This window comes from Bombus vosnesenskii, unplaced genomic scaffold (genome assembly GCF_011952255.1).
Source record: "Bombus vosnesenskii isolate JDL3184/JDL3185 unplaced genomic scaffold, Bvos_JDL3184-5_v1.1 scf7180000013417, whole genome shotgun sequence".
Classification (NCBI taxonomy): Eukaryota; Metazoa; Arthropoda; class Insecta; order Hymenoptera; family Apidae; genus Bombus; species Bombus vosnesenskii.
Window position 1 is genome coordinate 711,551 of NW_022883036.1, and position 13,112 is coordinate 724,662.

Genomic DNA, 13,112 nt, shown 5'->3' on the forward strand with positions numbered 1-13,112 from the left:
TTTCTACGCGGATATCCGCGTTCTCAGCCATTCGTTACTCTTCCAGCCTTTACGCCAGTCTCGGGCTCGTGGAAAAAATTTTAATTAAATAAAACAACTCGCTGCTCCGGAGAGCGGACCGTATTTTTTATTTCGCTTCTGGATTCGCCTTCTTCCCTCGTTACCGCATTACGAGAACGCGCTGAAGCGGCTTTCACGGAGTATTCGTGTTCACCGTACCGCACCGTACTACACCGCACCGCATCGTACAGCACCGCACACCGCGCGCCAAACTTATCGAGAACAGCGACCCGTGGCGTGCTGCGACGCGATACCGAAAAATTTCCCTCGTTAGATCTAGTTGCGATGCTCGTGGTTTCCCAATGTATTCGCACCTTGGCCCGCCGAGTCAACGCCAATGACGATAAAAGCCGAAAAGAACGTCGAACGAAGCGTCGTCGATGGTGGACAAAAAGAAAGTCCGATGATTCTTTGCTTCGTTTATCCTACCTATATATATATATATATATATATATAATTTATTTATTCTTTCTTTTTTTTTTTGTGTGCGTGAGTGCATGTATTTTACGAATGGATAGACGCGCGGAGAAGTTAAAAGACGGCCGGCCAAACGAGCAAACGAACAACAGAAGAACGGAGAAGAAAAAACGGTGGATGGAGGCTCGGGGGGATGCGGCGTTTCGAAAAGAGCTTGTAAAGGGATGGAGAGAAAAAGAGAGACAGAGGGGCGGGTTAGGTCTGGGTTAGCGGCCTGCGGCTATATCTACGCGTCCTCGACCGCAGGCCTGTTTTATTTTATGAATCGCAATATTTCACGCGACAACTGGACTCGCGGGGCGGTCACCGCTAAACTGTCTGCATACGGGGGCCGTGCTTACCGCGTGCCACCATACCAAACCATACCACACCGCGTACCATCGCTACCGACCACCATTGCCACCACATAGGAACGAAGAAAACCCATGCTTAACGTACGTACGTTCGTACACAGGCGCGTTCTTGCGACACAATGCGCGCACCGGAGAGACACCTCACTAATACATTTCAATGCGACGAATGCGGTGCAACAGCGTCGTCGCATTGTTCCTCAGGGGGGCATGCAGAAATCTTTCCTCCTCTTTCTTTTCTCTCGCGAGGCCAGCCCGAGCCAGGTCTCCGCCGTTTTGCTCTCCGGCAGCGCGGACAATCCCTCGTAGGATTCAGCAGGCCGGATGTTTAAGGGTGCCTACGGGGTGATCCGTAAAGACGACACCGTGCCTCATTAGCAGCGCCAATGGAGGTGAGAGAAAACGATACACTCACGCACACCGTCCAGACAATGGTAGGATAAGAGACGAGAAGGGTTCGCCGCCGATTCTCCATTCTCTTCGCTCTCTTCGGCCCCTCGAAATTTACGATGATCGGAGATTTATGTACCGCTTCAATTCGAACATGCCTCGCGTTCGAATTAACCGTGCGAAGCTTCCTACTCTGTTTTGTCATTATCTCGGATCCAGTAATCCCCTACTTTTTACATTCCCTCTACGATACGACGGCCAATCTATCAGAGTTTCGAGTTTCCTTTTCCGTTTCGAATACGACGATTAAGACGATCGTTCGAACGATCGGTATAACTTTGATCCATTAACCGGAGGCAGATCGGTTAATTCGCTATTCGTTTCGTCGGTGTCTCAGACACTACGTTCGTTCTATTCGGAAATCCCCTGTTTCTTCGTTTCTTCGTCCCTCTGCGAAACAAACTCCGTCATTTACACGCGTAAATCAAACTTAACCGAACTAAAATCAACACGGACCAAATGGACGTGTGTCCTCGATCCACTCGAATTCATTCAGCGATTACAGAAGTCGGCGTAACGATCGAACGAGCTAATAGCCGCGAAGATGAAAACGCGTCGTTTCTACCCCGCGAAACCAACTACCGTGCGAGAAGCTTTCGTTCGTAAATAGTATCGGGAAAGTGATCCGGTGAAACGTCGACAGGCAGCGAGGTTACGCCAATCTCACCCAGTATGCCTATCTTTACGGCGTTTACCTGACCGGCTACGAAGGAGGTGGACGCGCCATTACTGCTACGGAAGATAAAAGATACGCGCGCGCCACGCCGCGGTCCATATATGTAAATACCTCTGGGGAACTGGCGTACACATCGTCAGGCAGAAACGAGAGGGTTGCCGGTGGGTAGAACGCTGGAAAGGACTGACCAGAGCACGACGAGGAGAAAAGGCCGCGCGGTACGAGAGGCGGAGGGCCCGAGGGTGGAACGAACGAAACGTACGGTCAGTAGCTCGCGTATGTAACATACTATCTTGAATATGCGCATACATCGAGAATTGCCCGCTTATTCCGAGAATTGGTTAGGCGATCGAATGCGCGGGAGCTGCCCGTCTTCTCGTAATTATCTCTCTTCTCTTCTTCCTTCCTTCCTTCCTTCCTTCCTTCCTTCCTTCCTTCCTTCCTTCCTTCTATCCAACCCTTCTTCCCTCCGTTCTTGCCCGTTCGCCGCGCCATTCCTCGCTTTCCTTCTTCCTATTCTTTCTTCTTTTAGTTCTTGCAGCCGCTACCCGCTTCGTGCTCTTCCATTTTTCGATCTTCTTCTTTTATCTCGTTCCTTACCGGTGTCACGTTCTCGACCGATCCCTCGCAATTTCCTCCGGTATCTCGTAACGAAACACACGTCCAGAACCGAACGAACGACATTGAAAACTTTCGAAATTGAGACCGAGCAAAACGTACGAAACGCTAGCTTCGTATAATCGATGATAACAGTTTGTTGCATCCCCGAGAACCTAGCAAGTTTGTAGAACGCCTCTTGCTAGATTGTCTCCGTTTGCTCGGCAAAACGGAGACAGAGTTTGGATTCGACATTGTCGACAACTGACGCGCAACCGACGCTCGCCTTGCCCTCGATTCTTGGCGTAAATGAAGCCGGAGAAAGTCCTAATCAACGTGGCCCGACCGGAAGTTTTAACAACCTGCGGTCGAAATATGACGCGCGGCTCTAGGTACGCGCCTGCTTTGTGCCTCTGACAGCGGACAATGATCGAGCGGTAAGACACTGTTGCGGAAACTTTCCCGATAGACGAGTCGAATTTACGATGGAACCAGGTCAGTCGGTTAGTCTCGACGTGGAAAAGAATTTTTCACGTTCTTGCAACGAGCACGCCTTATAGAATAAAAAGCAATGCATACGTAACGTCAACGTATACGACGAGATAACGCTCGTCGCCAGATGTGTGACAGAGGATAGTTTCTAAAAAAGTAAAGTTACGTTACAGCAGGTCACTGAGAGTGAACGAACCACGTATTATTCAACGATGTATAAATCCACGAAAATTCGTCTCTTTTGCTACCAGCTTTCCGCTACGAACAACTCGCTATCTCCAAGGCGTATTGACCTGCCACACCGTATCGATCAATGACTCGCTGTACAATTAATGTGGTTCGTTCTTTTCGCTTCGCAAGGCCACGAACAGCTATTCTCGAAATACACGGTCCTTCGACTTTCGTTCGAATCCGAAGATCTTAACCGCGATCGAGAGCGTATCGCGAACACTCGATCGAACCTGTATCGAAACGCTATGCGTGGACTGCGGAAAAGATCGCGAGGGATATAGTAGGAACGACTATAGGGGTGCCTAATCCCTGGAAATGGCCGGAATCATGACATTAAGCGAAACCCTTGTCGTTTCGGGCGGAGACGCGGAGACTTCTGACCGACTATTCGGCACGAAGACACGGCTAGATTTGAGAAGGTAACGCGTGTACGAGACGGGATAGCACGAGTGGCAAGAACGACGAGAACCGAACGGAAGGAACGATCAAGGAGGGAGCGAAAAAGGGACGAGGAAATCGAGCCGGGTGAACGAGCGAGCATACGTGTTAACATTTGCTTTATAGCGATCGCTCGGCCAATGGTTTAATACCGGCATCGACGACGCGACAGAGAAATGTCTCCGGTTCTGTGTACGGTGATGTTTAGTCGCGGGAATCTACGAACGCTAACTTTCCTCCATAGTATTCAGATTTACGTATCACGTAACGAAGAAAAGTATTGGCGCAGATTTTCTCTAAGATTCGCTGGAATTCGGTAAAACGTACGGTTCTTTGTCGATTGTTCTTTTATTTTTTTTTTCTTTTTTTTTTTTTTTTGTAAAAGCAGGTAAAAGCAGGTATATACGTAGAATAACATTTTTCAGTTACTGATCCAGTTTGAAGACTAAGTGACTTTGAATATCATAATACCACACCTTTAACTGGTAACTGTGATCATTAATCTTGTAAAATAAGATGCAGCAAGTACTTATTACAAGGTATTATTCTATTAATTACTTCATAAATATAAAGACGTTCGTGAAAGGATGAGGTAAATCTTAAGATCCGATAGTTATCGAAGTTATTAAAATCATAACTTCATCTGCCTGTTTCATGCGAGTAAAGTCACCGGTAACCGAGCAGCTCAAGATACGCAAAATCAGTATCGCGACACTGTATCTCATGAGAATCGTCGTACAAACGTTCCTATAAGCGGTACATGTACCATTGATATCTATCATACGCGTATCGCGATACACGTATCTCCGCGCGCAATTAACCTAACTCACGAAGCTCTTTGTAAATGCCTGTTGTACTTCGTTACGTTCGCGTCTTATACTTTTATTAAAATATGGAAGGTGTCCGTGGTGACACGTGGGCGATATTTAAAGAATCTCGTCGAATAACATCGAATGAGACGTCACATCGCTGCTTGGCAGTGATAGTGGCGCAACTCGGACAATGTAAATTTCGAAAGAGAGGCTTTTTAAAATTCACGAAGGAATCTTCGTGAGTCGTTTCAACGACGTTATAAGGCCGACTTGACGCAAGATACGCCACTATTCGCGAAACCAGTATAATCTTGCACTTGTAGCGTCGTAAAACAGCCGAAGATGAGCGAATATCGCTGTAAAACTGACACCAGATTGATGAAATAAGTTTGAAGAAATAATTTTCCCCTTTTCTCGCAAAACTGATTGAATCATAACGTTCTAAAATTACAATTACAATGTAATCTATATCGATTATGCCAAATTATAATAAAATTATATCACGATAAATATAGAAACACAACGCAGACCTTCTATCGAACGTAAGAAAAATTCGAAACTGTTCGAGTTGTGCCGCTATCAACGCCAAGGGCCGATATGGGTTTCTATGAGCTTTTCCTCGTTGCTTTTTAGATGCTGAAATATTACCTACGCTATACGCAATAGCTATCGATTCTTCAACCCGATTCAAATAGCATCGTTAAATACGTATCGCCATGGTCCACCTCGAGCATCTGCTAAAGGTACCGACGATTCGTCCACGTCGTTCCGGCATTGCCTCCTATCCGTGGTCCTTCGAGTCGCGCGACCTCCGCAGCGTAAATTGGCATTAGCGGGATTGGATTCGATCGCATTTTTAATAGGACCCACGGGGCGTTAATCCGCGCTAGTAATTTCGCTAGTGTAACGAAGCATTAGCGAGTACAAGTTTCTAGTTACGTAGGTTGGTACTGGTGGACGCGCGCGCCGGTAGGACGCATACTTGCACGGGCCATAATGCAAGCCCATTAAATGCTAGAATGACCCGTGGGCTTACAGGCCACTATGAGATGTTAATACGAACCGGTGGCAGAGAGCGAGCCGAGTTCCTTCTCGCACCACGGTTTACTCTCGTTCCTCCACCCCCACCTCACCCGCTCTCCAGAGTTTTCCGTTCCATCTCCGTACTTTCTTCGGCCACTCGCCTCTCCCTCTCGTCTCTCGCTACCCTTGTCCATGGACACGGTCTTTTATTTTATAGTTATGCAGCGAGGACACTTTTACTACGAGAACCCGCGAACGTTTCGTGGTTTCAGCACGCGAGCCCGGCTTTTATTGTCCTGCACTTTTTATCCGCGAACGCAACACCCTTTACTTAGAACGGAAGTCGAGCTCGTAGCCACGGTGCAGCACGGTGGTCCCTCGTCTCGAAGACGCTGTAATATTTGCGTTACGATAAGCGAGCGTTTTCTTCCACTCTCAACGTCGAGTCCCTTAAGGTCAGAATTATACTTAACTGGAATTCAAAAGGGTTAGGCTTCTTTCGTTTTATCGATACGTTCGTTTCTGATCTCGTTGTCAGAAGGTTTAGTCGTTGCGTTACGTTCGTTCTCGTAACATCAGTCTGAGCGACTAACGTTATCGGTATTCTTCAAAACGATCCAAGAAAACGACAAAACACTCGTTTAATTAAACGGAGAGATCGAAAACTCTGTGTTATGCAAGATGGGAACACGTGCCGTAACTTATCGTATATTTTAACCGCGGTCTTCGATCACGCGATTATCGTGATTATAAAATTAATATGATCATTACTCGGGACAATATTAATGGAAAGTGTAGCGAATAGCAGTTGTACGCGTTCGCGGCCTGATATCTTAGCTATAATAAAATTCGATCCATACCGGCTTCGTAACAAGGCGAACATTTACCAACGGCGATACGAGATCTACGCGGTGTCGCGACTACGTAACGATACATACGATACGAGGGGAAACAGCCTTCTGTATTTCGATTCAGGCTACTTTCGAGTAAGCAGCGATGCCCACTTTTGGGGCGTAGCCTAGAATATTTACGATATTACTCTCGCGTCGATGTTAACGCACTCGCAAAGGTAACTCGACGAAAGATAAATAGCTCGGTGAAAGGTAGCGAAGTACAGAGCCGTTTGCATCGAACGCGGTCACGGTTCGTTCGACGACCTACCGATCTACGATCGATGCGATATAATTGTACCTAACTGGAAATCCCGTGATAAATGCGATCCTTTTGTTAGCCGGATAATGCAGCAAGTTTTCTACGTTAAACCCATTGTTGTCACGATACAACGTTTGCTATACGTCATACGAGCCATCCAGAGCTTTCGTACACGAAGAACGTGCCCGAGCAATTACTTTTACGCGCCATTTTCGAACGATCGTTTAAGATTATTAATCGCACGATAATTTTCATCCGGACAGAGACAGCTTCTTCGAAGCGTGCCGATATTCGCTGTAAATAGTGTGGGACTGGGAATTCGTATGGATAACTGGGTGCGTGATAGTCGACCAGATCTTATTTTCATTTCCACGCAGATGATGGAGATCCGAGCGAATATTTATGCTTCAGATAGCTAGTAAAGAGCTGTTGCCGTTTTTACCATTCTAGATGAATATAATAATCTCGGTTTTGAGGAACAGAAGGATAAATTATTCGCAACATGACGTCTCAACGTGCATGTACTTACTTCCTTTCTCATCGCGTTACGTGCGAAAAAATAGAACGCAGCGTCTAAAAGTTGAAAGTTCTCGGACGATTTATCGTTAAGAAACGTACGGACACGCGTATACTATATGATCGAGAACTCGCTGTAAAATCCAACATTCCGACAATTTCGCCGTATTAATTCGAACAGGTCGGATAGATCGAAGGAGCCTTTTTAAGAAAAGTTGACTTTTAGCAACAACCGGGCATCGATTTAACGCACGGACATCCGAAGCATAGACACTGTTATATCTTCCGTATCAGTGTAGATAAAATATTTTCCTGCTATCTGGCATGACTCGATTTAAGCGAGAGTCGCAGATACGCTTTCTCGACTCAACACGGCAGAATAGCGTTAAATAAAACGGTACTTACTTTGTGTAGAAGGCGCTGTTGCACTCGGAACAAACAAAGCTGCGTTTCCGTCCCAAACCTTCCGACCATCCCGACGATGTCGAAGCCGTGCACTGTTTCTGATGGGCGTTTAGGTCGGATCTCCTGGAAAAGGGCACGAGACACTTGGCACACGGAAACGGACGCTCTCCGGTGTGGCTTCTGATGTGATTCCGTAATGACACTTTCGTGAATGCCTTCTTGCAGACGGGGCAAGAATACTTCGCCGATGATTTGCCAGAGTTCTCGTCTTCGTTATCGTTTCGTACGATCCCGGCGTGAAGAGCTTCGTGGAAGATAAATTCCGCCTGAATGTTGGTCGAGAAGCTACAGCTGTTGCATTTCCATTCGTCTCTCGCGTCCGCTGTTTTCGTTTTATTCGATTCATCGTTTGAGTCATGGCACTTGTTTTCCCTCGTGTGCCTCGTCACGTCTTGCGAGAGGGCAAACAACGTACCGCATTTGGGACATCTGTAAACATCGATCAGGTACGTGTACGACGGTTCGCGGAAATATTCCAACAATCGCAGAAATTTTTCATCAACGCGTCGCGCGTGTTGTACGAAACGTCTTGACACTTCGCGTCCTAATTATCAATCCCCACTAACTTTAGCATATCGTTGATTTTATCAGCTCGTTATATCGTTTCTGTCTACGGTATTGTCCGTTTTAACCGAAGCATCCCATCCAGAATGTTTTCATTTCTCGAAATACATACGCCAACGAAATATTTCAAGTTTTCCGTGTTCCCTACCCTTCGAGCAATATCATATCGTACAGTTACGGCTTCTAGATAAAACTTTAGTCTCTTTCGATTTCGAAGTAAGAGATAGAATATTTGAACTAAGGACTCTTGAATGCGTATTATCGCCACTTCGATTCTCTTACCTGTAACAAAGCTCGGGGTGACTATCGAGAAGGTGTGTCTTGTGCTCCGACAAATTCGTCTGCTTCTGCTTGCAATGAGGACACTGGCGAACCGTGGACGTCGACGGGCCTTCGTTGCTTTTCCGAGCCTTCACCATCTCCTTGTGACTGGACGTTCTTCGATGTAATACGGCTTCTCGAGCAGTGGCAAAGTTCATCGAGCAGAAGGAACAGAAATAAGGCGTTGGCTGGGACGAATCGTTCGTCTCGTGTTTCTCGATCTTCGTGACGTGGGAAGACAACTGGTGACGCTGAAGTGCCACCAACGATCGAACTATTTGCGGGCACAGATTGCATTTGATTCGCTGTTGATATTCGTCCGTCGCGGTCAAACTCTCTTCGTGGCCGGTTTCCTTGATGTGCAATCGAAGTTGCAAATTATAACGGAATCGACGATCGCAACCGCCGCAAGTCAGAGCTCGCTGACGACCTATCCTGATCGGTACCGAACCATTCATCATGGAAACAACGTCGCGATGACTCGAATCGACCAGATGCGCTTCCATCGTTTCGTTGTCCTCGCACCAAAAGTCGCAAGGAGTGCATCTGTAACTGCCGGCGATCTGGAAACAGAGAATCGACGAGACGAGAAAATATCGTCGAGCATTTTTTAAATAAGTGGATACTAGATAGAAATAGACAGAATTTATACGAAAGGAGTTCCATCGTACTCGTAAATCGAGATCGTAACGTAGAGAGAATACCTGGTCGAGCGTTTTTGCATGGAGATCGGATCGCCAATGACGCAGGAATGTTTCCTCCGTGTTACAGTAAAAACGACAAGAGAAACACTGAAAAGTGCACTGCCGAACCACATTCGCCATATTTTCTAGTAAAAAGCGACGCGCCCGTGGGCCGCAAGGATTTACACCTGCCACGCGGCAGTGATAATGAGAGAGCAAATGCTTGCCCATTTGCGTTCTTCTCACTCGGGCATGGCACATTTCGCAACAAAGTATTTCCTTTTCTCGTTTTCGCAAACTTTTCTTCGCTTCTTTCGTTTCCTCCGCTTGTTTAGTTTTCTGTCAGACAAGCATATCCGTCAGTTTTCTACATTCGCCTAAATTTCTCCCATATGTATTTATATATATATATATATAGAGTGAAAAAAAGACACGGGCATACAACTAAACGAGGTAATAAGAAGGGAAAAAGTAAAGAATATAATAAAAAAGAAACCGAAGGAACTGAAAGAAGGAAAAAGGTAAAGGAGGTAGAGAAAGTTGGAACCGATCGAAGAAGCAACGAGACGAAAGGATAAAGATCGAGATCGTTACCTGATTACGAGTCGATGATTTTTTCAGTGCGTGCAAGTTGGCGGCACGCGGCGGGCAAAGAACGCCATCGATTTCTCGGATGCTCCTTCTAGCGTGCAAATCAGAGAGAAGATGCCTGTTGTAGACCAATCGAGAGGCAAGTTTCCTGCCGCAAGGACTGCACCAATATCCTGATTCGATATCCGTTTGCGCGCCCGGTACCCATTTCCCTCGTGTGTGTCCTGGCGATGGTTGTCCGACGTTGCTCTTAGTCTCGTACTCTTCTGCCTTCTACGAGATGCCAGTGGAAATTTTTGAAAACCACAGCTTTCGTTCGTAACGCTTCGTGGACGTATTTTTAATACGCGTAACAGAAGGCTCGGAAAAGTTGATAGCAGAGAGATAGGCGCGACAGTTGCGCGTCTGATAAAACAATTTCGACGATTACGTACCTGCGAGGCGTCCGAGGGTCGCCACTTGCCCCCTGTATAAGTCGGCGGCGGATGTTCTTGATGTTCGTCTTCGGGCTCCACGTCGTCGTCCTGAAGTTGAGACATATTTTGAGGAAGATCGTCCAATTCTGGCTTCCATTTGCCACCGATGTGACCACGCGGTGGACGTTCTCGATCTTCCCCATCGTCAGACTCGAAGTAAGAGTCATCCTCCCCCAAATCTTCCTCCAATATATCGTCCTCCGAATCCTCGTCCTGTTGATATTCGTACTCGTATCTGGTCAGATCCTTGTTTTCGTTGTTCGACACCAGCTCGGCCAACATCGTGTATTCCAACCACGTTTGATGAGCCTGTTCGATCCTTTGCGATTCTTCCTGTCGTTTTCTATCCGACTGCTTGGATTCCTGAGACGTCATCAGACCTTCCAAGGAATTTTCCGGCTCGGGCTTCACCGAAAATCCACCGCTGTCGATGTTCGTGGCGACGTTGCTCATCGATTGACTTAATTTGTTTCGGTTGCTCGCGATCGTAGGCTTATTGGACGTGGACGGAACGATATCGGGAAATCCAACGAGAGACGGCATGCAGAGATGGTCGGTCGGATTTTCGAGCTCCGAAACTCCGGGCAACATATTGTGAAGCTTCTCTTTTACCGGCGATTCGTCCGCGTCCACCTGCGATTTCAGACTTTTTTTCCTTTTGTCGTCCTTCTTGAACTTCCTACTTTCCTCGAGCAAACCGGATGCCTTTCGAGGATTCGACTTGGAGCTACTCTGTAGCTCCAGCGAACTGAAGAACGCGTCCGCGTTCAGTATCTCCGGATAGAAAACGGTGGTCGGTGAAGCGGGCGTCGTGGGTGATACCCGCGCGGCTACGTTCCTGTCGTCCCGTGGCCGGCATCCGGATTGACGATGTCGTACGTAATTGTCGAGGCCGTGTATCGTCAGATGGCATTTGATGCAGAAGTGAGTGTCGTCGTCGTCCTCGTAACTTTCCATAGGTTATCCGTGTAGTCTGAGAACTGTGCGCTGTATGTACGAAATAACGAAACGAAATAAACGGCAACATCAAAGACATCGTGGCATCTTCCTTGCCGCGTCTAGTCGTATAACTAAAGTGAAACGCGAAATAGAAGAGAAAAGAAGAAAGAAAGAAAGCCGTGGGTATCCGCGAAGTAACTTTTTTTTTCAAAGTTAAGCGAACAGTAGCAGTAGAAAGGAAGGAAGAGAACGCGTGAACGGGAATGGGAACGGGAACAGGTACGGGACTGGGAATGGGAACGAGGACGGGAACGATATCGATGGGACAACTGACGGACCGTGTATGGATTACGCGTAAAGGGCAGTGCATCGCGTAAGCGAACCGCACCGGGCAAATTGAAGGTCCGATATTCGCGGAACAGAAGGGAAACAAGTTGACGCTTCGTACGAGCTAGGGGTAGGAAGATCGGTCGATGCCGCTTGGCCGTTATTCGGACGACGACACTTCGCCTCCCAGTCCTGGCCGACCCTCCGCCGCCCTCTGCCTCCCTCTCCCGTCCTCCCCGGCCCGTTACCCACCCCTGCTTACTTCCAACCATCCACCGCCACCCCATTGCTACCTCCCTCCCTCCTCCGCCTCATCCTCTTCCTCCGCTTCGTCCTCCTCCCTCGTCCGGACGCCCTCCGCTGCCTCTACCCCCGGCCTTGTTGCGCCCTTTCCGTTTCCCCTTTCCGAAGTCTGCGAACCGGCAGCGACCTCGTGGCTCCGTCTCCCTACACCCTGTCTCCCGTCTTTTCTCGTTCTCTCTCTCTATCTTTCTCTCAATCTCTTTCTCTCTCTCTCTCTCTCTCTCTCTCTCTCTTTCACTCTTTCTCTCGTCTCCTTCTCGTCTTATTAAACGGAGAAAACTACCAAATGAGATTTCCATCCGGCTCGAAACACGCTTCTCGCGACCTGATCGCTTAACGCGCGGATCTAGGCGGATCGTTTACTTTTGACGTGACTAAAATTCGATTTGTAACGAGATAGCGGAACTCTCGAGTTATAGGGAAAAGCTTGCCTCTTCGACGAGCGCCTTTTCTTTTCGCGTCCTCCCTTTGGAACTGGTTGAAAGGAACGCGAGTCGATTCGTTCATTCATCGGAACGATACCACTCGTCGATCGATTATCCTCGATTATTCGACCGCGTGTACCATCGACCCGAACCTTTTTCTCTGGCATCCGTAACTCTAAAATCTGTAACTATTTGGAAAAGCTTGGACAAGTGGAATTTCCTTTTTCCAAACGTCGTATCTTCGAACGATCTTACCGCGCATACACAGGTGCAACGAACGTGTGACGCAATGATTCGCCGCGATAGAACAAGCAAAGGCAAACGGAGCAGAGCAAACGCGTGCCAATTAAGTTTAGGATGGCCGTAGCATGTTAAATATTTGTCGAGCGGGGACAACCTCTCGAACAACGATATTAATTGTACGTCGTCGTGGGGAAGAGCGCGTACAACATGAACAAAGATGAGAACGACCCACGACACGGCAGAAGAGGACTAAATCGAGTGGACAGATCCGTCGAGATTTACGAGTGTTTGCCGGAAAAACAAGAAAGCCCGTTAATTGGCTAGCTGGTCGTGGACAGCATCGAGACGTCGATACGTCAATATAATATCCAACTTTGACATATCGCGCCGGAGACTTCGAACCAACCGATGGCCGCGTTAACGTTGATCGACGATCACCGATGACTAATCCCTTATTACCCATCGTGCTATGGGAAAAAGTACAGCGCACCTGCTACCAAG

The 13,112-nt window shown here is 47.6% G+C and overlaps 1 protein-coding gene across 1 annotated transcript in view; it reads right to left on the minus strand.

Annotated features, from left to right (window-relative positions):
• Window positions 1-13,112, minus strand: part of LOC117237939 (zinc finger protein 91) — a 40,591-nt gene that overhangs the window by 19,241 nt on the left and 8,238 nt on the right. The window contains exons 2-6 of the mRNA XM_033502389.1: window positions 10,333-11,347; window positions 9,902-10,171; window positions 9,329-9,646; window positions 8,586-9,187; window positions 7,680-8,168 (exon numbers count right to left, since the gene is read on the minus strand). Of these exons, the coding sequence (XP_033358280.1) occupies window positions 7,680-8,168; window positions 8,586-9,187; window positions 9,329-9,646; window positions 9,902-10,171; window positions 10,333-11,331 (2,678 nt within the window). The 5' untranslated portion in view covers window positions 11,332-11,347. The remainder of the gene's footprint in view (window positions 1-7,679; window positions 8,169-8,585; window positions 9,188-9,328; window positions 9,647-9,901; window positions 10,172-10,332; window positions 11,348-13,112) is intronic.